Source organism: Athene cunicularia (genome assembly GCF_003259725.1).
Source record: "Athene cunicularia isolate RWA chromosome 20 unlocalized genomic scaffold, athCun1 chr20_part1, whole genome shotgun sequence".
NCBI classification, from domain to species: Eukaryota; Metazoa; Chordata; class Aves; order Strigiformes; family Strigidae; genus Athene; species Athene cunicularia.
In genome coordinates, this window is record NW_020799125.1 from 7,767,260 (window position 1) to 7,788,324 (window position 21,065).

General features: G+C 37.7%; 1 protein-coding gene across 1 annotated transcript in view; it reads right to left on the reverse strand.

The window, feature by feature from the left end:
* Nucleotides 1-20,248, reverse strand: part of SLC9A8 (solute carrier family 9 member A8) — a 30,639-nt gene extending 10,391 nt beyond the window's left edge. Inside the window, exons 1-9 of the mRNA XM_026861964.1 lie at nucleotides 19,972-20,248; nucleotides 15,657-15,737; nucleotides 10,714-10,772; nucleotides 7,184-7,267; nucleotides 6,157-6,258; nucleotides 5,402-5,436; nucleotides 4,203-4,346; nucleotides 2,778-2,916; nucleotides 826-931 (exon numbers count right to left, since the gene is read on the reverse strand). Coding sequence (XP_026717765.1) covers nucleotides 826-931; nucleotides 2,778-2,916; nucleotides 4,203-4,346; nucleotides 5,402-5,436; nucleotides 6,157-6,258; nucleotides 7,184-7,267; nucleotides 10,714-10,772; nucleotides 15,657-15,737; nucleotides 19,972-20,020 — 799 coding nt within the window. The 5' untranslated portion in view covers nucleotides 20,021-20,248. The remainder of the gene's footprint in view (nucleotides 1-825; nucleotides 932-2,777; nucleotides 2,917-4,202; nucleotides 4,347-5,401; nucleotides 5,437-6,156; nucleotides 6,259-7,183; nucleotides 7,268-10,713; nucleotides 10,773-15,656; nucleotides 15,738-19,971) is intronic.
* Between the last annotated feature and the right edge of the window lie 817 nt (nucleotides 20,249-21,065).

The following is a 21,065-nucleotide window of genomic DNA, read 5'->3' on the forward strand; positions in this document are numbered from 1 at the left end:
TTTTTTTTTTTTTTTTTTTTCGGGGAGATTAAATCGTCGGGGTATTTGCGGGTTTAAAAAAAAAGCAAAACCCCAAACCATGAGAACCTGTCTTCCCCCTAAAACCTGCAGGATGCCTGAAACTACTTTAAGTAGGGGCAAAAAACCCCCAAATCCCCCAAAACCCCAACAAACTCAAACCAAAACCAACAACCTCAAGCAGATTCCACAGCTATTTGAATTATACTGTTTCATCCCTTCCCACTTTCCTTCAATAAATGAGAAAGGAAGCTGACTGGCTTAAAAAAACCCACTTAAATCAGCAAAGGTCAGAGATATTACGCATCCAGCAGAACTGGACCCTGCCTTTGTACTTGATTCTACAGAATGATGGAAGAAGGCCACCTGTAAGCCTCCCCTCATGGCCTTCAGCAAAACTTCTACCATGTATTCAGAGATACAGACAGTACTTGGTGGTTTCAGCTGATTTCCCCAATGGCACTGGGGACAAGCAGAAAAACAGTTACAGGGTAGTAGGCTGGACACTATTTAAGTGGCTGAGATCTACAGCATGCAGCTGAAATTTTAATTCTGTGTTAGGCAGAGGTATCTAGGGAGAATATTAATATTTACACTGGCTAGATAATGCTTATGAAAATTACCTTTTCTATACTTTTGGAACATGAAGTAGAGAATAACTGTTTCTTTACAGTAAGTCAAAATTAAAAGCAAGAGCACAGGTTAAATGAGAAAACACATAAAAAACCAGAGGCCCTCTTAGACACAAATAATACCCACTTGCTAAATTTATCAAAGAAACTTGCACATAGTCATTTTGCTACTCACCTGAAAGTGAGATACCTTCTGCAAGTCCATAAGGAAGGTAAGCAAAGATAATCATCATCCCAAACTCTAGGGAGGGTGTCTTCCTTAAATCAATGTGCTTTAGCACGTACACACAAAAATGTTACGGAAAAAGTAAATTTAAAAAATTCAAAGAAAAAAATAAATCTGGGTCATTCCATTACAAGACGATGATTATGCTTGATGTACTTATCTACTGAATAGCTAATAAAGTCTACACATTGGCCTTTGACTCAAGTATGGAAAGATGAATAATTTCTTACGAGGAGTGTTTCTTATAGAAGCTACTGCTGGTAGAAGTCTATCAGAATGGACAAACCTAGAGACAGAAAAGATGTGCTACTGATGTACCTAGACAGTATGGATAATAACATGCTAAATTGTCTGTTTGGATCTAGCAGGGCCATTTCCCTACATGTTCAGTCTTTGAAATCTCTGCTCCAAAACGATTCCAGAAAATCCACAGAGAATCATTAAATAGTAAAGGCATTTCTAAAAACAGGGGAGAGCTATGAAACAGCAAATTAAAATAGATCTCATCTGTGTTTTAACAAGAATAACGTCCTTCTGATACTCAAGATACTTAAACTTACTTTACATTTGTAGTCAGAAAAGTAGACATTTGTCAAGGGCTGCAAGTTCTGCTTTGCATCTCATGCATGGTTCTGCAACACAGCTGCCAAGTACAAGTAAATTTTGCCTCAAACATTATTTGCCACAGTAAGCATGCAAGCAATCTCCTCTGTTCAGTCACTAGACTTCTAGTTACTTTCAAACGGGTATGACAGACTTGCAGTAATATTAGCTGTGAGGAATAGTCCTTCAATCACATCCTTAATGCTTAAAATACTCCACCTACCATCTTTGTTAAAATTCAGAGGATTATATGCTTGTGACATGGAAGTTCACATTCCTCCTGGGTCATGAACCAGCAACAACCTTCAACTGTATTTATCTGCTGGCAACTAGTAAGAGATGTCCTCTGCTTCACTAAAATTTTGCATGCTTAGGGTAAATCCAATACTCTGAGGCACAAATAACTGTATTAGGGCAAATAAGCTGCTTTTCTCTTTGTCTTAATATCATTTAGATATCAAAAAAGTGTGTCAAACATCTGTCTCCCTCTTTTGTTGTGATGTATGGAATAATTTAAAAGTTCATGGAATCAGGCTAATGAACCAAGAGATGAAATACGTCTATATTTAATCAAACACTCTGTTCTTGTTGTGTACAAACAAAATGCTTAACATTATGTCCCAGATGACATGAATAACTGTTGTACAAGCCTAACACAAAAGATTACCTACAGTGAAGTCAGCATTAATGTTAAACAAGCACAGAACAGTAACAAAGGTGTCTGACTACAACAAATATCCTTCCTTATTGCAGCAAAGAAGGTTCTGGGTTGTTTAGCAACCAATTCATGGAAGAGGCAAAATATAACTCAGTGTAAATCCAAATAGAACAGTATCTGTATTCAGCTGTCTGAATATGATACATAGGGACAAATGAGCTGGTCTGACTCAAAAGCCCTCAGGAAAAGCAGCTTTTTTTTTCTTTTTAATTAACTGGTTTATGTATGTAAAAAAGGAGCCATATGCTTGCAAAAATGGATCAGTATTGAAACGGAATTAATATATTTTGAATTTACAAAACAATTACCATATTTTATAACGCTCCAATGCACATAAGCTACTGTACAGCATTTCAGACCTTAATTATGTTCATAAAATTTTGATGCAATTTTTTAATACACACCCATGAAGACTAACATAAAACCAAAATGAACATGAGAAAGTCCTCACCCAGCAAAATAATGACTAATAGGAAATATTGCCTAAGAAATGCTGGAGAGGCTGGGAAAGAAAGATACTATTGGAATGCTGAATTTTGCCAATTTAGACAACTATATCACCAAAATTAAAAAAGGATATTAATGCAGAAATAAGACCAGTAAGTGTGCCAAGTGCTGCTGAGCCGAAGAACATCTTAAGAAAGTATCCCAGTGCCTGTAGAAAGGTTTGCCATCCACTTACATCTGACATATTTTCTCTTGTCAAACCTTCTGCTGTGCTAGATGTAATTAAAAAATAAATAAAGACAAAGTTATAAATTCTGAGCCTGGATCCAAAAATACCAAACATCTTTTGAGAACAACAACAAAAAAGACTTGCATTTCTTTGTTGCTACCACTCTTTAAAGGCTTTTACTGTGATATATATATAACAAGAGGAATGTCAAAAGATGTTAAATCAAGTCTTAGTGTAATCCCCAAAGGGAAACCTAATTCTGCTAAAAATCTGGAAACCCAGCACTGCACTTCTGAAAAATCCCCAGAATGGCATAAATAGGCTATGATAATGCCCAGTATTACAAAACATTTTTCAAACTTTGAAAAGGAAATGAAAACACATTTTGCAGTGGTAAAAATTCAGGGCATGAAAAAGAAAAGACAGATCACGTGATCCTCAGGGAAGAACAAATGAACAGGAAGACTTCTCATCAAATATTTAGGTGTGGATGAGAGACAAGAAGGTCACTGAAGAAAAACAAAGAAGCTCTTAGGAGGAAAGGGGAGAAATCTCTTTGAATTTCAGGAATGTAATAGGATTCCTTGCAAAGACGACATGGATTCTAACTAGTGTTCCTCTGGATTGCTGTTAGCTTTCATGGTCTTCCATAAAAGAACCATGACTGTATTAAAAGCAATTAGTTTAATAAAAAATTACTCCAACTTCACTATCGTCTTAGTATATATACTTCTTTTATACATTCATAGTTCATCTACTGACTTCAGCAATAACATGAAGATATATCTGTATTTCTTTTTACTCTTTCAGACCCAAAGAATTATCATGTGCAAAGGATAAGGATGTTGGATGTTACTCTTCCTTGTAAGAGCCCCGACATAAATACAAAACTATTTCATGGATGTTGATGTATCTCCTGACCCAAACTGAAGTGTGACTCTGGGTATAAGCCAATGATACAGGAGACACAGCTGTGTATTTGGCAAGGTAAATATTTCTGTATGAGCCTGTTGGTTTTCTGTTGTCAGGACCTTCAGATAGAAAGAGAACTGGTAAATGTATAGACTTAGAAAGCAATCAATTATCTGGTGTCAACGCGATGAGGCACTAATGTAGGTAATAAGACATCCATTTACTGTCTTCGGCCTATGCAGTTTATGTTATGGATTGCTTTTAACAAAGAAGGATCACACAAAAAATTCAGCTTTACACCAGAAATACATGATTTGTTCCAAATAGAGATGGAAGAATTACTGTATATCTAAACTAATTAACATAACATAATGTGGATGCTGTTTCCATAAACACATGTAGTTCAAATGCACTTACTTGGTCAAGACAATAGAGACTGCATCATTGAGAATGCTTTCTCCAAAAACCAACATGTTAAGTACAGGATCCACATTGAGGGCATTGAAAATGGCAATAGTAGCCACAGGGTCAACTGCAGATATTAAAGAGCCAAATGCAAAACTGGGAGAACACAAAACAAAGAAGAAAGCTAGATGAAAGAAAAGTAATAAGCTTATATGAACAACTAGTAACAAAGACGTTAAATGTTACAGTTTCTGCACAGTGAAAAGTTATGCTCTCTTCCCATTCATAACAACTTCAAGTGACAAAAGGAAAGTTTTTGGTTTTCATTTATTGATATACCAAAGATATACTGATAAACTATTCATTTACTGATACACCAAAGCCAGAAGAGATGTTGAAGAAACACCTAACTCCCAGCTCTCAACAACAGTATCAATGTCTTACTCCAACTAAGCAAGAAAATATCAGAGGAATGGGAAACCAAACAACTTTACAGACACAGCCAAAACCATGCACAGTGCTACATGTTCAGGAGACTAGAGAGGAACATTTAAAGGGAACTGCTAAAACTTCATTACTTTGGAATCCAAAGAGAGACAATACAGAGGCAATAGGACTGCTCAGCTGTGTAAAGTCAAACACTGGAACCAAGTAAGGAAGATTTTTGCTGTCCGTACATATTTTATTTGTTATGTTTCTTGATTGCCACCCTATTTATTTGTGGATTTTAACAGAAACTGCTGTATTTGCTATACAATAAACAAACAAACACATACATATCCCAAATAAACCAGGAATGAACTTTATTTAATGGTAGGGTGGTGTGCTCCTAAAAAACTGATTAGAACCTTTGCCAAGTTATTGAAAAATCTACATTACTGATACTGAAAAACTCATTCAGTCTTTTAAGAGAAGATTTGCAAAGGAAGTTATGCCCTTATCATAGTTTACATATTTTAAATTTAACGTTTAGTTTAAAAAACAGTATCTTTCCTATCCAGAAAAATCACTGAGCACAGAATCCTATTTTGAAATAAGGGTGTAATAAATAGGCTTCAGAAGTTTTCAAGCTATTTATTAGTTTCATACACCATGTTGAACCTGAACAATCTAAATAATATCCAGAAGAGCTGGCCAACTACATTTCCCATACACAATTATCTTGAAGAATGCCTCATTTCATATACTACACCATTTCCCCAAGAGCTTACCTGTCTGTCATGTTGAGTTTATAAATTACATCAGCCTGAAAGAATAGGTAAAACATAAAAAAAAAAAAAAAAATCACAGTCAACTGTGGTTTTTGCTGTTTTTAAAAATGAAACTATTCATCAAATAGTCCATAAAACTATTTATCAAAATTCGTAAATCGTTATAATGAAAAACATCACAGTACTAATGCTACCCAGTCAAACAGTGTCCTCCAACAGTGATCTACTGCTACAATTCTGGTCACCCAAATTCAGGGAAGACCATATGAAACTGAAACAGGTGAGTAGAGTGACTAAGGCATTCAAAGGAAAGGAAATCTGAGAGACAAAGAGGAAAATATGGATTGCTTGGGCTACCAGAATAAAGTCTGAGAAAAAAAAATATAATTATCTATGTCTACAACTAACTGAGGAAACACCAAAGCAGAGAAGCAAAAAAACCCCAAACTGCTGACAGAAGACAAATAAGTTTAATACTGGGAGCCAGAAGATGGCTCTAAAGAAGACAGGTTCTGGAACAGGGTTCCAATAGGAAGATTAAGTGAAAAAAGTAAAACTCAAATCAAGTCTTAACTGCTTTTAACACTGAGCTTGCTTACATAACATGGAGCATGGTTATATAACACTGCCTCTGTCATAGCAGAGAACTGGAGTTAGTGACCCAGGAATTCACTTTCACTACGTTTGTCTGTTCTTGAAAAATGGATTTTCAAAGAGCAAGCTGGATAAGTATGCTTCTAAGCAGTTATTCTTACCTGGCCTAGGAAATAAATTCCTCCACCTACAATGAAAGCTGATATTGCAGTGCCAAATACAGAAAATAGAGTGATGGAACCAATGTTCTGAAAAAAATTACCCTGAAACACAATAATAAAATGAGTAAATTAGTGAAAATGATCTGAGGGAAAGGTCATGTTTAGGTTTGCATCTAAATTAGATTCTGATTCACAACTGGGTTTCTGATAACAAAGCATCATTTGTTTGGTTCCAGGTACCCCAGGACATACATCCACACCATCTGCTCTCCTGAGGACAACAGCAAATCCCTCCGATACCCAGGAAAAGATGTCGGTCTGGTACCCTAACAACAAACAATCCTCAGATGAACAACTGGATACTCACCAGCACTTTTGACACATTCCCCACCTGACAGAACTGTAAATGAATCCATTTATTGTAAGACAGGGCATGTAAAAAAGGCTTGTAAACTGCTTGTTCATTTCTTACGTTGTGATTTTGTACAAAAAATTCTTCAGTGTTAGTAATAATTCATGATATTACTATCACCTGCTGCTCACCCCTTCTCCTGCAGCACAGCTTAAGTAAAAAGGCAGCACACAGGGAGGACCAAAACCACTTCAGCCAGGAGTAACACTGTGAGAAATGGCCATAGAAACACAAGCTCCCAGGCAAAGGGTGAAATCCTTGTAAATGTTTTCCTCTTCTTTAGCTATGGAGTGACCCCACTTTCCCACTTCGGATTCTACTCCTTCCCATTTGCCTCCTTTGGCCCTTGTACAGCTCTGATGAGGTAAGAAACCTCTCCAAGCAAGGAAAGCAACCCTTGTGCAGCACCTAACACCTTGCCAACGTTGTTAACAGTAACAAGCTACATTCCCGGCATTCTGGGTTGAAGAGGCTTAGATTTTGCATTCTCAATTCCCTGATGATTAATATGATGGAATTTAATGCAATTATTCTAAACTTAATGAAGATAACTAAAAGCAGAATGTGTTCCAAACAAAACCTCAACATGTAAACGAATGTCTGGCAGGAGCTAACCTTATGCAATGAATATCCAGATTCAAATATAATAGGTGGAAGCAAAAGCAGAAAAAACATATTTGGACGAAACATTTCTTCTTCCTGCAAAACAAAAATTAAGTATAATTTCAAGGATATCATAATTATTGAAATAACATCAAATCTACCAAAAGGGAAATTATTAAAAAAACCTACCAATGAAAATGGCATTAATATTTCTCCTTATCACAAAATAAAAGACTGAAGAATAGTAAACTACTACAGGGTTGCTACTTCTACTGGTTTTTTTAATCCAATCATAGAAATCTAGGCATTACTTATTTTAAATTGCTGTCTCCAAATAAGTTGCACAGAAAACAGGTTATTTATGGCAAAGGAAAATTGTTTCCACAAAAACTATTCCCATTTTATCTCAGTCTCAAAATCTGTAAGGACTGTTGAGGAACAGTCACTTCTTGGCCACTGGTTTGAATATAATCTAGGTAATAACTGTGACCAAGTACAGTTTCACTGGAAAACTCATCACCTGACAAGAAGAAATCAGATCATTATCTTAGCACACTTGCAAGTGAACAGGCTTAAGATATATACTACTGTGGCTTAAGATATATACCACTGTTAAGAGTCTGAGGCCTGATTCTTCTCAGCAAACGTAACTTATGTGTGTAATTCAATGGTACTATTCTGATGGTTCCTTTTTAGCTTCAGAGTGATATAAATGAAACCTACTGTGAAGATGTTACTTTCTGGTGACCTTACTCTTTGTCACCTATGTCATCACTTGGCTAACACTACTTTATGTTGTACCTTCAAACTGGCACTGTGTTTTTTTCTGATGGCAGATTAGTGACAGAAGGCAAATTAATCACAGCTGAATGTGCCTCTCTCTCTTTACCCATCAGGTTCCCTCTCCTGGTCCCCACAGTTCTGAATACAGCAGAAATTGTTACCTTTGTAAGCAACGATTAATTTGTTTAAATCCAGGTTAAACAGCTGATTGACTGTTCTGTTAAAACACAAGCTTACAAAAAAGTACTACTCATCTCTTTAAAGTGTCATTCCTGTCTGTACCAGTGATAATCATCTTAAAGGATTTGCAGGACATGAAAATAGAACTCATCCTTTATACTGAAATGCTCTAGTCCAAATTATGCACAATTCCGTGTGTCAATGGCTAACACTACCTAGGTTCTGTCAATACAGGAACTGCACTAGAACAAAAACCCCACCTTCCTGACTAAAAACCTGTGAAAGCAGAGCTGGACAAGGAGGTGAGAAATAACAAAAAGGAAGGACTGCATCTGTGCTGCACTGAAGCAGAGACCAGGGAAGTAAAACATGAGGAGTATAATTATCAGCTGTGTTAGCCAGCTATAATCACCAGCAAGTACCAGGCCTACTGAAGCCTTAGTAGACTTGATTTAAGAAATTACATTACAAAGTTCTTAGGGCAGGGATATGATCCGACATTTGCTTTGAACACAAATATAGCCTGCAATTAAATATTCTATTTTTCCATATCAGATACAAATTATCTAGTAAATTAAAAACCATTTTATAAAGTACATAATTATTGATTAGAACATTTCACATGTGAAATTATGACAGCCTATGTTAAAGCCTAAGCTTTAGTACAGTGAAAGTAACTTAAATAAGCAAGTAATAATGTGGTATCTGTGACCCTTTACTTTAGCTGATAATATAACCAGACACAGCATCCCCAGTGCCTCCCAAGATCTGACCAATGCTTACCAGAAATAAACCACGTAATTTACTAGCTATGATCAATATTTCCTGTGTTTATAGAATCAGTGCTCAAATCAGAGCATGCTTTAACCTTTCTTTTTTCTTCTTCCATATGTGACCTTCTTCAGGTTATTTTATTTAACCAATAAGAAGCTATTTTAAAATGCTCATTTTGTGGCTGTTTAACTGACTTTCAAGTCAAATCCAGTTGACACAAATTAGGAACGAAAAACCACTAACTAGTGCACCACCCACTGTTTCTAATAAGTAAATATGTAAAAATGAAATATCACAACATGCTTCTTGAACTATGTAATTGCTTAAATGAATGAACACAGAATTAGTGTAGTTAGTTAACAAAAAAGAAGTATATTATATAATTAAAAAGCTACATCTGATTGAAAATTTATGCATTTTAATGTATTTCAACTACAGAGAAAAAAATCTTCCTTTAGGGAAATAAATGACAAGAAATATTAAGCAGGAAACTAGGATTAAACTTCACTACTCAGACCAAGATTTTAATCTTGCTAATACAAATCCTGTTCAAAACTGGCGATTCGAATCACTGCAATTTCAATCAGTTCACTGATCAAATCCTAATAAAACTGATCCTATGAAACAAAATCACAGTTTAAATACTGCAAGATTTTAAATTAAAACAGGAATAGCGAAGAGTTCATTGCTATGATGCTGTAGGAGGCAAAATCCTTGCTTCACTGTGGACTTCACCTCTTGGGAGACACTTCTGACAGAATTCTTCCTCCCTGGGGAAGCTCTGTAACTCCACACATGCACAGGGAAGATCTCATACCATCACACACTAATTCAGGTTGAAGCGGACCTCTGGAGGTGTCTGATCCAAGCTCCTGCTTAAAGTAGGGCCAACTCAGAGCAACTTCAGCTGCTCAAGGCTTTATCCAGTCCAGTTTTGAATATCTCTGTGGATGGACATTCCCACCATCTCTCTGGTCACATGTTCTTATGTTTGGTTGCTATCACTGTTAACATTTTCTTCCTACTATCTAAGTCCATAAAGCACTGCACACCAGGACAAGGACAATCTTCTGCACTGAAGCTCTGCCTGTACTTTCTGCTGAAAATAAAGCTCAAATCACGTTTCCATTGTCCCAGCCAGGCAAAAAATGCTGCTGCTTCAGGCCCACGGGTTTCAGCAGTCTTTCCACAAGAAGTAATGGGACTACCCAAGAAAAATGCCACGCTGAATGGATTGCTTTGTGAACTGCCTGTTCTTAGCACCACAGCTTGTTGCAGTTTTAAGTAAATAAAATAAGTAAATAACGTGACTTTTAGTGCAACTATTCTGAAGCACTCCTTTTTACCTCTGTGAAATCTATGTTAACATGTTCAGGTAAAACATGTGGCTTTACAACTTGACAACACATTTTTTTCCTATGAAAACACCTACAAGATTAACCCCAAAAGGTGGAAGACGACTAAATACAGTCAAAAAGTATACAGGACAAATAACAGAATTGCTGTAATTTCTACTGTAAATGACCCCAAAAATGTCCAGTACCACCTTCTACCATGTATCTAGCAGGAATAGATTTGGTACTGTAAAAAGGATTACTCAGGGGAGGAAAAATACTGTGTAGAAAACATTCAGCAGGATCAGGACCTCAAATTGGTTGTACTATTATTAAAAAAACCCAAAACTTTTGCTCCAAATATAATATACATAAGCTTTTTGAAATTACATCTAAAGAAACTAATATTAAACCAGTCTTACTGTAAACATTTAAGGATTGTTCTACAATTTAAAATTGTTTCAAATATACCTTCCAGTTGGCCAGCTTTTGAGCCTCTATGATTTTTATAAAAGCTCCCATAAGGATACCTAGGAAAGAATGAGATAACATTCTGAAATATTCACAAAACACATCACTGTTGCCATTAACTGTTTATCAACTCTCAGTCAACAAGGTTTTAAAAGTGAAAACGTGGCACTACATAAAGCAGTAAATCTTTCATTTCTAAATCACAAAAACACAAAGTGGTTTTGGGTCTGATATATGTGAGTTTCCAACACGTTACATTATTACATAGCTTGCCTACACAAAAGATTGTCACTTGGGATATCCAAATACTGAACACGCATTTTGAGAGTGCTGTGTTCATTGGTTCATAAAGGTAATGGGTTTAACTACTCAAAAACGCTTCTCATCTAAGCTTCATTCAAACAAAATTCTACCTTTCTTGTTAAAGAATCAGGGATTTATGAGCTAGATATCTGTGACAGCACAATATGTCCATGCCACTTCAACGCTATTTGCAGTGTTAACACAGCTTAAGTGAAATCATTCTTTACGAAAGTGAATTTTGTCTTAATGAAATCATAGAACTTACTGGCAATGAAGTAGGCAACAAATTCTGATCAGGGTGGAGACACTGTCAGAACTATTTCCCAAATGAATTACACATCTTTTAAGTCATGTAGAAATACTAATTTGACTATAAAATTTTACCAAGGGTGCTGCAAACTCAATGGTTAAAGGTTACTGTTCTCTTTCCTCCTATACATCTTCAAACACATAAGACAAAACTCCAAACTAACAAGATTTCTTCTGGAAGGCATGAGGATAATTTATGAACTGTCATTAATTACTTTCAAGGAGTTATGAGAAATTTGTCTTTAGTCAGATTTCAGATCTGTGGTTTTGTGTAGTTGTGTTTTATTATAAACAGAATGGAGACTTCATAATCAAATACTGGGATGAGAAGTGGAATACACTGAATGAAAGGTAAAAAGGGGCTGAGAAGCTTAAAGTATGCTTTCCCGTAACTCATGTGTTTTTGTTCTCTCATGCTGTAGCTATCAAAAGAGTCTTACAAAATAGCATCACATGGATTACTGCTGATGGATGTGTCATACACACAAAGCCATGAGGCTTAAGTCTTCTTTCATACAAAAATATGTGAAGGCATTGGTCCCAGAGGATAGAAGTAATTGTTCCATGAAATGGTTTATATGAAAAGGAAGGGCAAAACATTAATGGAGGAACATCAAAGATCTGCTGTTCTTTGAAGGAGGTCAGAATGCAGATACAGTCACTCACATGCCATGTAAACACAGGTCTCAGTACTAACAGTCAGGCTTTCCATTCTGGGATGGAAGCTGTGTCAGAAGCCAAGGACTAGAACATTTCTAATTTTTGCAGAGCAGCAATATTGTATTCAACCAGTACAGGCAGCACTCATATTACTTAACAAGAAGTTTATGTCAGGAAAAAACAAACCACAACAATCAGAGCCTATAGATCCAAAGGCACAGACTTCAGGAAGCGTACTTCCTGAACAAACTTTGAGTATTTTATTAACATTGAGAGCCTCCACATAACACTTTGTTTTGAGGGGATTTAAAAGAAAAGAGAATCCCTTAACTCACTTCTGCTGAGGTGGAAGGGCTCCAGTGTGACTCTGTGAAACTGGACCCCTGTAAGTAGGCCAACCATGGCCCGTGGCCTACACACTGGACATCCCTAGTCTACGAGCTCAAGGCTGGTCTGAATCTCTTTTTTTGAGGAAGAGCTAATCATAAACTGACCCTAACAACAGTGCAATGGACAGGCAAGGTCCTTTCATGACATCAAAAGTTAAACGAACAACAATATAAATGTAAGGCAACAGTAGAAGTTAAGGGAAAAGGATGAGCCTGAATCATACAACTTAACACCTCTATATAGCACAAATTACTTCTAGCTGCATATTACACACAACAGTACTACTAAACTAAGATTACACTAAGTAAAGTCATGAAACAGAGCTGAACAAAATAATGCATTATCAAGGTGATTTAATCAAGGGGAGAATCAAACTTCTTTTTTTTATGCTGTTTTTTAAAACCTGTCCCACACATCTTTACAAACGACTCTTCTTTTATTACTCGATTAATGAATGCAGTATTTGTTCAGCTGGTTCCATCTATCAGATGGTAGATCAGTTTTGTTAAGGGGCTAACTGGAAAGCTAAGCCTGTAAGAGTTAATCTAATCCTCATTCTTCTGAAAATGTTATAGGAATCTTCTTATTACAACCGACCTTTATTTTTCCTGAGAATATGTTAAAACTCAACAAATCAAGGAGAAAAACCTTTCTGGCAACTATTTTTACCAACAAAATTCCAGTAACTTTTAAGGACAAAGATCAAAATCTCGCCTTAGAGAATGCACTCCTGCCCTGTCCACCAGGAGAGTAATATGCCCTAGAAACTGTAAAACAGAAACTTCTGAGCAGCTTAGGCAATGGGAGGAAAAACAGTTGTGTAAATCATACTTATCTTCTCTGCTGCCATTTTTATTAGCCCTCAATAACTGTCTGAGAACATTTGCTTAATTTACAAGTCAAAATAGGATACACCTCACTTCTGGCACTGCCAGCAAAACTGGATACTTGAAACTCAAGCTGTGCTCGTGCAGCTGTGTAGATCATTACCAGTAACAGAGGTTCACTGACCAGCAATTAGCTGGCAATTCCAATGATTATACAGATGCCACGTCCTGTCAATAGAGCTGACAGTATTTAAATATGACTGAGTCAATAAACTAAATAAATAAGGCTTAAGTGACACAGGACATCTGTTAACTGGGCTGTTACTGGGTATAACGCTCCCTTGACTTAATGAAATTGTATTTGCTGGTATCTCGTCTGGTTTGGGAGACAGACTACAGCTATGCTGTGGCTCACACCAAAAACCAAACTGTGCAAGTTTCCTACATGCCTTCTATGGGAAAATACAAGAGACGGGATGTGCTCCTTCTTACTCATCCTGAGCAGCAGTGACAGCCCCAGCAAGAAAACTTACAAATTTAATGAACAAGCTTTTGTTGAGACTGACAGGAGGACAGCACATACCAGCACAGCTAAAATCCTTGTCCTGCTGCTGAGATGCCAAGAACAAGAAACAAAAAGAGAAGAATGTCTGTCTCTCTACAAAGCTTAGCAGGAGTAGCGATGCAACCTTGCCTAACACCTCAGCTCAGCACTGCCCAGGAGTTGGTTTGGGCAGAATATAAGGAATAATAGTAAGGAAAATCCAAAACTATGCCAGCAAGAGCAATCAATATACTGCTGCATTTTAAATTGGGGATTATGCTTGAATTTAGGTTAGCGATTTAATAACAATGGTAACTAACCTGATTAGAAGCCAAATTAACTCCTTTCACTTGCATTTTTGTGTACAAAGAGGAAGGATACTGAAGGGATAGTAACATCCTTTTGGAACCTTTCAAGAGACTGGAAGATATCCTACACAAGACATCTCACCTGTTCACAGCAAAAATCTAAGGAGGGAAGGAAAGAGGAGTGTGTCAACAGTGAATCAAACACTGCATGGTTTCTATGGGGATGACAAAGTCAGGATGATCAGCAGCAGCTCTGATCTTTCTATGTCATACTACAGTAGAAAGAAGCACAAATGCACAGAAGTAATGGATGCTGCTCCTATACAGATGAGGTGTGTGTGCAATACCCAGGAAATCCATACCAGCAATATAACAGATTTCTTAGAGGTCTGTTTGTTTTTCAGCTGCACAGAAGCATCAAAACTTGACTTTGCAAGTGAATGTCTCTAAACTTCAACACTTTCTACTACGCTAGTAATGTGATGTGGGCTGCATTCAAATAGTTATCTAAAAATTCAGGGAGTCACGCCTGTAGGAAAATGTTTTTCTTTCTGCTAAATAACAGCTCTAAGATCTTCTCAATCTAGCACCCAAGATGCAAGAAGATTCCTATTTTCCAGAGAGCATAAGGCACCGACAAGCACCAGAAATCTTATTTCCTCATGCTGTGCAACTGTGAAAACACAGTTGAGATAAGAGAAGAAGGTACCAGAAAGTACAACAGGCAAAGTCCAGGAGAAAGACAGAAATTTTCCTGGTTCAACAAGTATTACACTCTTCCATACTATGTTAGGAGTACAGCTAAGCATCTTTCTCTTTTTGTTGTATTTTTAGAATCACTGCCAGTGAAATTGTCACTAGTAACAGAAGCAAAAATATCACAGATTCTCATAAGCAAGTTACAGAGACAGCTGAAAAACTGTTGCTGGGATTAGTGAGACCAGGTTCTTTAAACATTATGTTAGACAGTATGTAAAGAAAATAATAAATGTATTTGGCCTTATTTCCTCCTCATTTACAGATTCATAAATCAGGAGCAACAGTGTACAAATAAATAAAATTACAGGCTTAGGAATACTCCAAATTTAATTCAAATTAAGTAAGCACCTGATCTTCACTAAGGGTGGCATTCTTATAGCTCAGGTCATAGGAAGAGCTCTTGTCATGGTACTCAGGGATAGTTAAGTATCTGGCAGTCCAGGCAAGTTTTCAGGATACAATTATAATCCCTAGCTAGATTAAAATCACGTATACAGACATAATTCTACCGAAACTACTACAAACACATGTACCACTTCAAAGGGAAGGCCAGAGTCTCGCTGCCAAGGAGTGCTGCAGTATCTGGTCCTACAGTGCAGATGCAAGTACTTATACAGTCACATCCCTATGGGTCATTTTACTGGAGTAGTCTCTGCGCATATGCTGATTTCTGGATTTCTTCCATGAATCTAATTCTATGGATTGGTTGTTTTCTTCACTGCATCCAGTTTACTGCATCTTTCCAGTGATGGTTAACACACAACAGAGCATTATTTCAAGTTCAGACCTCTAAGAGTCCCTGAATTAACACAAATTCAGTATAAAAATATCATGGTTACTCACCTAAAGAAACAACAGCCACACTCTCTGGTAAAAAATGAAGTCGGTATTTTATCAGTAAGTGCACCAATATGATGCAGATAGCTGTGAAGGAAAAAAAAATAATTGTCAATTTAGAGGTGTTAGAAGAGAATAAAATATCTTTTTAAGTAGTAGTTCTAAAATACCCGCAGCAAAGCCTCTCCTGATGATTTAGTAGAAATCCACTAATGCAAGTAACCAACTTCTAGTTTGAAACTAATTCTCACTGAAGTATGAAAACGGATCTACAAATGACAGAAAATAACTCAGGCAAATTTTAGGCCTTAAAATTACCTTCTAAAAATACTGGTATTATTACTGTTAGAGACTGATTTAGCTTACAAGAAAACCTTCTCTGAGCAGTAGCTGTAAAAAATGCCAGTTAGACAGAAAACACTGTTTTAATAAAGTTTTTGGTAAACATTTCATATTTTTAAAATAAAACATACATGTACACATGGCCTCAATTAAAATTTCAAAGTTACACACGTTCACATACGAGTCCCTCTGAGCAGATGGGCTTTACTCAAATGGATAATCACAGAATCAGAAAAATTACACTGGAAGGGATCTCTCAAGGTCACCTAGTGTAACTTCCTGCTCAAAGCAGGACTAACTTCAAAGTCAAAGAATGCTGCCCAGGTCCTTGTCCAGTCAAGTCAAAATATAAAGAAGTTACAACCTCTCCCAAGCCCAGTTCTAGTGCTTAAGTGTCATGGTGAAGAATTTTCTTCTCTCCAATCCACATTTCCCTTGTTGCAAGTTGTGACTGGTGCTTCTTGTCCTTTTGTGCACCTCAGAAAAGTCTGGCTCCATAGCCTCTGTAACTCCCATTCAGTGGGGCTACAAGGTTGCAGAATGCAAAACTATTTAAATATCGTAACAAGCATCAGCCAAATTCTTATCCAAATCAGCATGAGAAATTTACTGCTGAGCATTCATAGAAGTTAAACTAGTAAGGGTAAAGGACCAGTGTAGAAAAACACAAAACAGATGTGGCTTGAAGTTAAGAGAGCTAAAATCTGAGGTAACATCCACTTACTGTTTTTAAAAATTCAATTTTGTACTTTAGTAATGTATTTCACCCAGTAGGGAGAAAGTCTATGTATCATAAAAACTAAGGTTACAGTAATATGAAAATCCCATCACAGCCTCTATGCCAATGGTAAAGGCAAGTTACAAAGGCTCTATAGCAGATCTGGGGACCATCTGTGGATATGGCTGGAACACCTCTTGATTCTTCTAGAACTACTGCAGACAGGAAACTTATCTATAAAAATCAAATAATCCCGGATTATTACATTCATAGCAATTTTGATCTGAATGTTCCTCGCATTGAAAGTACCACAATTCTCCTCCCATTTTAATTTAGCTTAACAAAGAGTCAAACAAAAACCCAACATCTGGCCTGCATGCTGGTAATACATGTATTTCACTCTATTTGCTAACAAATCACTCCACAGCAGCCTGGGATATAAGCAGCATTACTGCTCACGTTTTGTCAGAAAGCAACTGAAGCTCAAACAGTCAATAGCATTTTATATACTGGAATCAAATTGTGGCCAGTTAATCGCAGCAGAGACTGTTTTAAACTGTGTATTTGGCAAACCTAATCATCAAAACTGCAATGGGAATCTTCATTTTCCTTACTCTGGGCCTCGTAGTGTCTGAGGCTCTCACTCTTGCAGTGTGGGCAGCACAGTGCCAGGCCACACTACAACAGCACACATTTTGAACACTCAGGAAGGAACTAGCTTCTCAGAACTGCTTAGTTATTTGGTTTAACAGCTCCTTCTAGTTAACTAAAAATTAACAGCCACTAGCAGATGGGTCAGAAGAGCACTGAAAAGGTGCAAAATGGTCCACAAGTATTTCTGAGCACTGGCATAGTTTGCTGGATCATATCATCTGTAAACTACTGGGATCTACAACATGATCTGTATTTACTATACAGTGTCACAAAAAAGAAGTACAAACCTCATAAAGACAAATATAATTTGTCATAGTGCTGCTCTCCAATACGGTGCCCAGGAATGGATGCCACACTGATGCTTGCATTCTCCTACTTGTTATCTCATATACCCAGTTCACATACAACATGGTGAGCATTTCATTGATGTAGACGTGAATGGATGAGCAGGCTTATGAACAGAGCAAGGACTTATGAAAAACTAATATTTGCCCAATTACTGGCATATAATTTTTTCAGGGCCAAAGCTATGGGTTTGATGTAATGAGCAGGGATGGCTTCACTCATGACAACTGGCAACAACTGACAACTTCCCACATATTTAATCCCCTTCCACTCCACCAATCTTTATGATATCGATCAATCAGTTCTTAAAACACCCAAGTTTACAGTACAATACTTCAATGCCAACTCAAACTGGTGTTTACTTTAAAATGCTGTCCTAGAAACTGCAGCAGTTCAGAAGCTGACTAACAAGCAACTCAGACATTTGGCCGCCAACTGCCAGACAATGGGAGCAATCGTTAAATCATGTATCCCAAGCCATGTTTTTATTCACCTGTCAATCAGTATTATTGCATTTCGTATCAATTTCCTGCCTGTTAAACATGAAAAATATGCATCCAGTAAAGACATCCAGGATTACTCTGTTAAAAGCATTCTATACTACTCTGGGCTAGATCCATAGAGGCATCTGGACATTATGAATTTCCAGCAAACTCCAATGCAAGCACAAACATGCTTTCTATTTAGCAGATCTAATGACCCACTCCTTTCTACCAGCTTTTGACTACTTTGCTTTGGCAATAAAACAAAAAGCAACCAGTCTAAGAATTGACTCACACCATCATAAATACTATGGCAGGGTGGTATTTTCTTTAGCTGTCGGTCACCTATTCCTTGTGTAAGACTCCTCAGTTTGTATCTAGCAGCAGATCATCTGCTCCAGGCACCTCCACTATCAGGAATATAACAAACCAGCAAGAGTCTAGAAAAAGCAGTGTTCTGGACAGGCTAAAAGAAATCTGAGTGTTCTCTTAAGGAAGAGCACAGTAAAGGCATATAACAGAATCAAATTCATGGATCACATCATCATGGCAGAATAGAGGTATGACTTTGAAAGTGAAGTGGTGTTTGAACAGATAAACAAGCCCCAGAAATCTGGGGGGCATGGCTTTGACAGAACACAGCTCAGAAGAGATTTGCTTCTGGGTCTATTCCAGTTCAGAACATTTTACAGCTCACGATATCCAGATTTAAGAGTATGGTATACACATGCATTTTCACCCTTCCTACACTCTTAAATCAGAGATTAGGAATGGGAATAACTATGAACAATAAGGTTTTATACTGGCTTTACTTTGTTCAGGGCACTCCCCTGTCCTGAGCGTGATGCTTTTAATATCCCTTAAATTATCAGACTGGCATAAATAGGCAGGAACACAGCCAAAAAAAATCATAGTTCTGTTCTTAAGTTCTATGAATACAATTTTACAATGAATGGCTCTTTTAAAATCCATGAGACATATTCAGAAATTTAATCTTAGAAGTCTCCTGATCTACTGCCTTTTGCTTTGGTCTTTTATTTCTGTCAAAATTCTAATACACCATTGACCTCTGGGAAAGCATTAACCTGCTCTGAGGACAAAGAGATTCTTTAGAAATAAGCAGAAGCCTTCTACTTTTTGCTGCACTTAAGAATATTTATAGGAGACAATATTTTTTTAAAACCCAAATAATTTGCATAAGTTTCTGCATTTCTATCATCTCCATACCTATTATTGTCTGCATTTGCTACTGGAAAAAATAACCACTTGGAAGACTAGGTGACCCGTCTGTCACAGAAAGGTCTCCCAGTGTAGCTTGCTTTGGAGGAACCAAGCATGCAAACACACAAAGGAAAACAGATAAACTCTTAACCCACCATCAAAGTTTTGTTATTGTTACAGTTTGACTACAGCATTGCTCTAAGCAGATGGTGAGACATAACTATATTCTATTAAGGAAAGGTAACAACCCATACTTATAGAAAAGTCGGGCATGCATCTGCCATTCAGAACAGCTATATATGTACAACAACGTCAATATAATTGTTGCAATTTGCATGTTTTTATTGTACTGTTGTAGGAATGTAAGTAGACAGAAAAACAGATACTGAACTTTAGTCCTTGTGCATGTAAATCTGATTGCCTTCTATTGGCTTATATAACAAAATACGAGGGCTGTCCAGAAGTGCTAGAGGTAGTTAAATCGACATTTATCTAGTACGCTGTCCTCAAAAGACAGCTGCAAGCACCATGGCCTATTCCAACAGTGTCTTTTTCATACCTGAACACAAGCCACGTGCTTGATAAAGAAGGTGAAGACAATTAAACATGTTCTCTGCGCTTTGAGACTATGGTGAAAAGGTTTGCTATGGTTCTCAGCTTTCCACAGGTTTGAGATGTTATGTAACGTGGAGTTATAAACCCAGCTTTCTAAACCCCGGTGTCTGTACAATATTCCACTTCACAGAGAGAAAACCAAAGAAGAAATAAAATGGTATTATTTTGAAAATTGGCCTATGTCCTCAGATACAGAGTACAATTAACAGATATTAAAAGACTTTCAGTTTATCATTCACCTAAAACAAGAAGACTAAAAAAAATTGTCATGCCACTAGATTGCTCCTCTTGCTGTGCTTGGACTCCAGTCTGAACTGGAAGGATAGGTTTAGCAGGTGTAGGTACCACCAATTTGGTAGTAGCGGCCAGCGTAGTGTGGAGTGTGACATTGATGACTTCATGGGTGGCATTTGCAGACCTGTCAGAATAATACAATATATTATTATACTGGATGGAAACAGCATGATAAAGAGCCTAAAGACATGCATACATGAAACAACTAGCAGATCATACTGAATTTGTACTAGTGACCAACACATTAAAGCTGCTTTTTAAAAGTGGCCTCTGATCACTGACAAATACTGGAAGTTCAGGTTCAATTATTATCAGTTATTGTGGAGCTCCTCCATGCACTGCACACACCACATTCTGCACTGCGGCTTGGGATGCAGGTGAAGGCCTGTCGCAGAACAAATGAACTAGCCCAATTTGCCTGTCGAGCCTAACAACCCCGCTGTGTCAGACCAACAGCACGCGCAGGGACTGCACCTGGCAGCTCCTACAGCCCTCTCTGCCGCGCAGGGCCACTTCAGACCTGCTCCCCGCCCCGCTCCCGTGGGCAGGATGGTCCTGGGCCCCTCCAGGGGCCCGCGCTGCCGCCCTCAGCCCAAAGGTCGGCGCAGCCCGCGGGGCTTCCCCCGCTACACGGCGTCACCGCTCAGCCCCAGGTGCCGCGCTGAGCGGAGGGGCCGGCCCCGAGGGGCTGAGGACGCAAACCCCTGCTGGAGGAAAGGCACCCGCGACAGGAACACGGCGGCG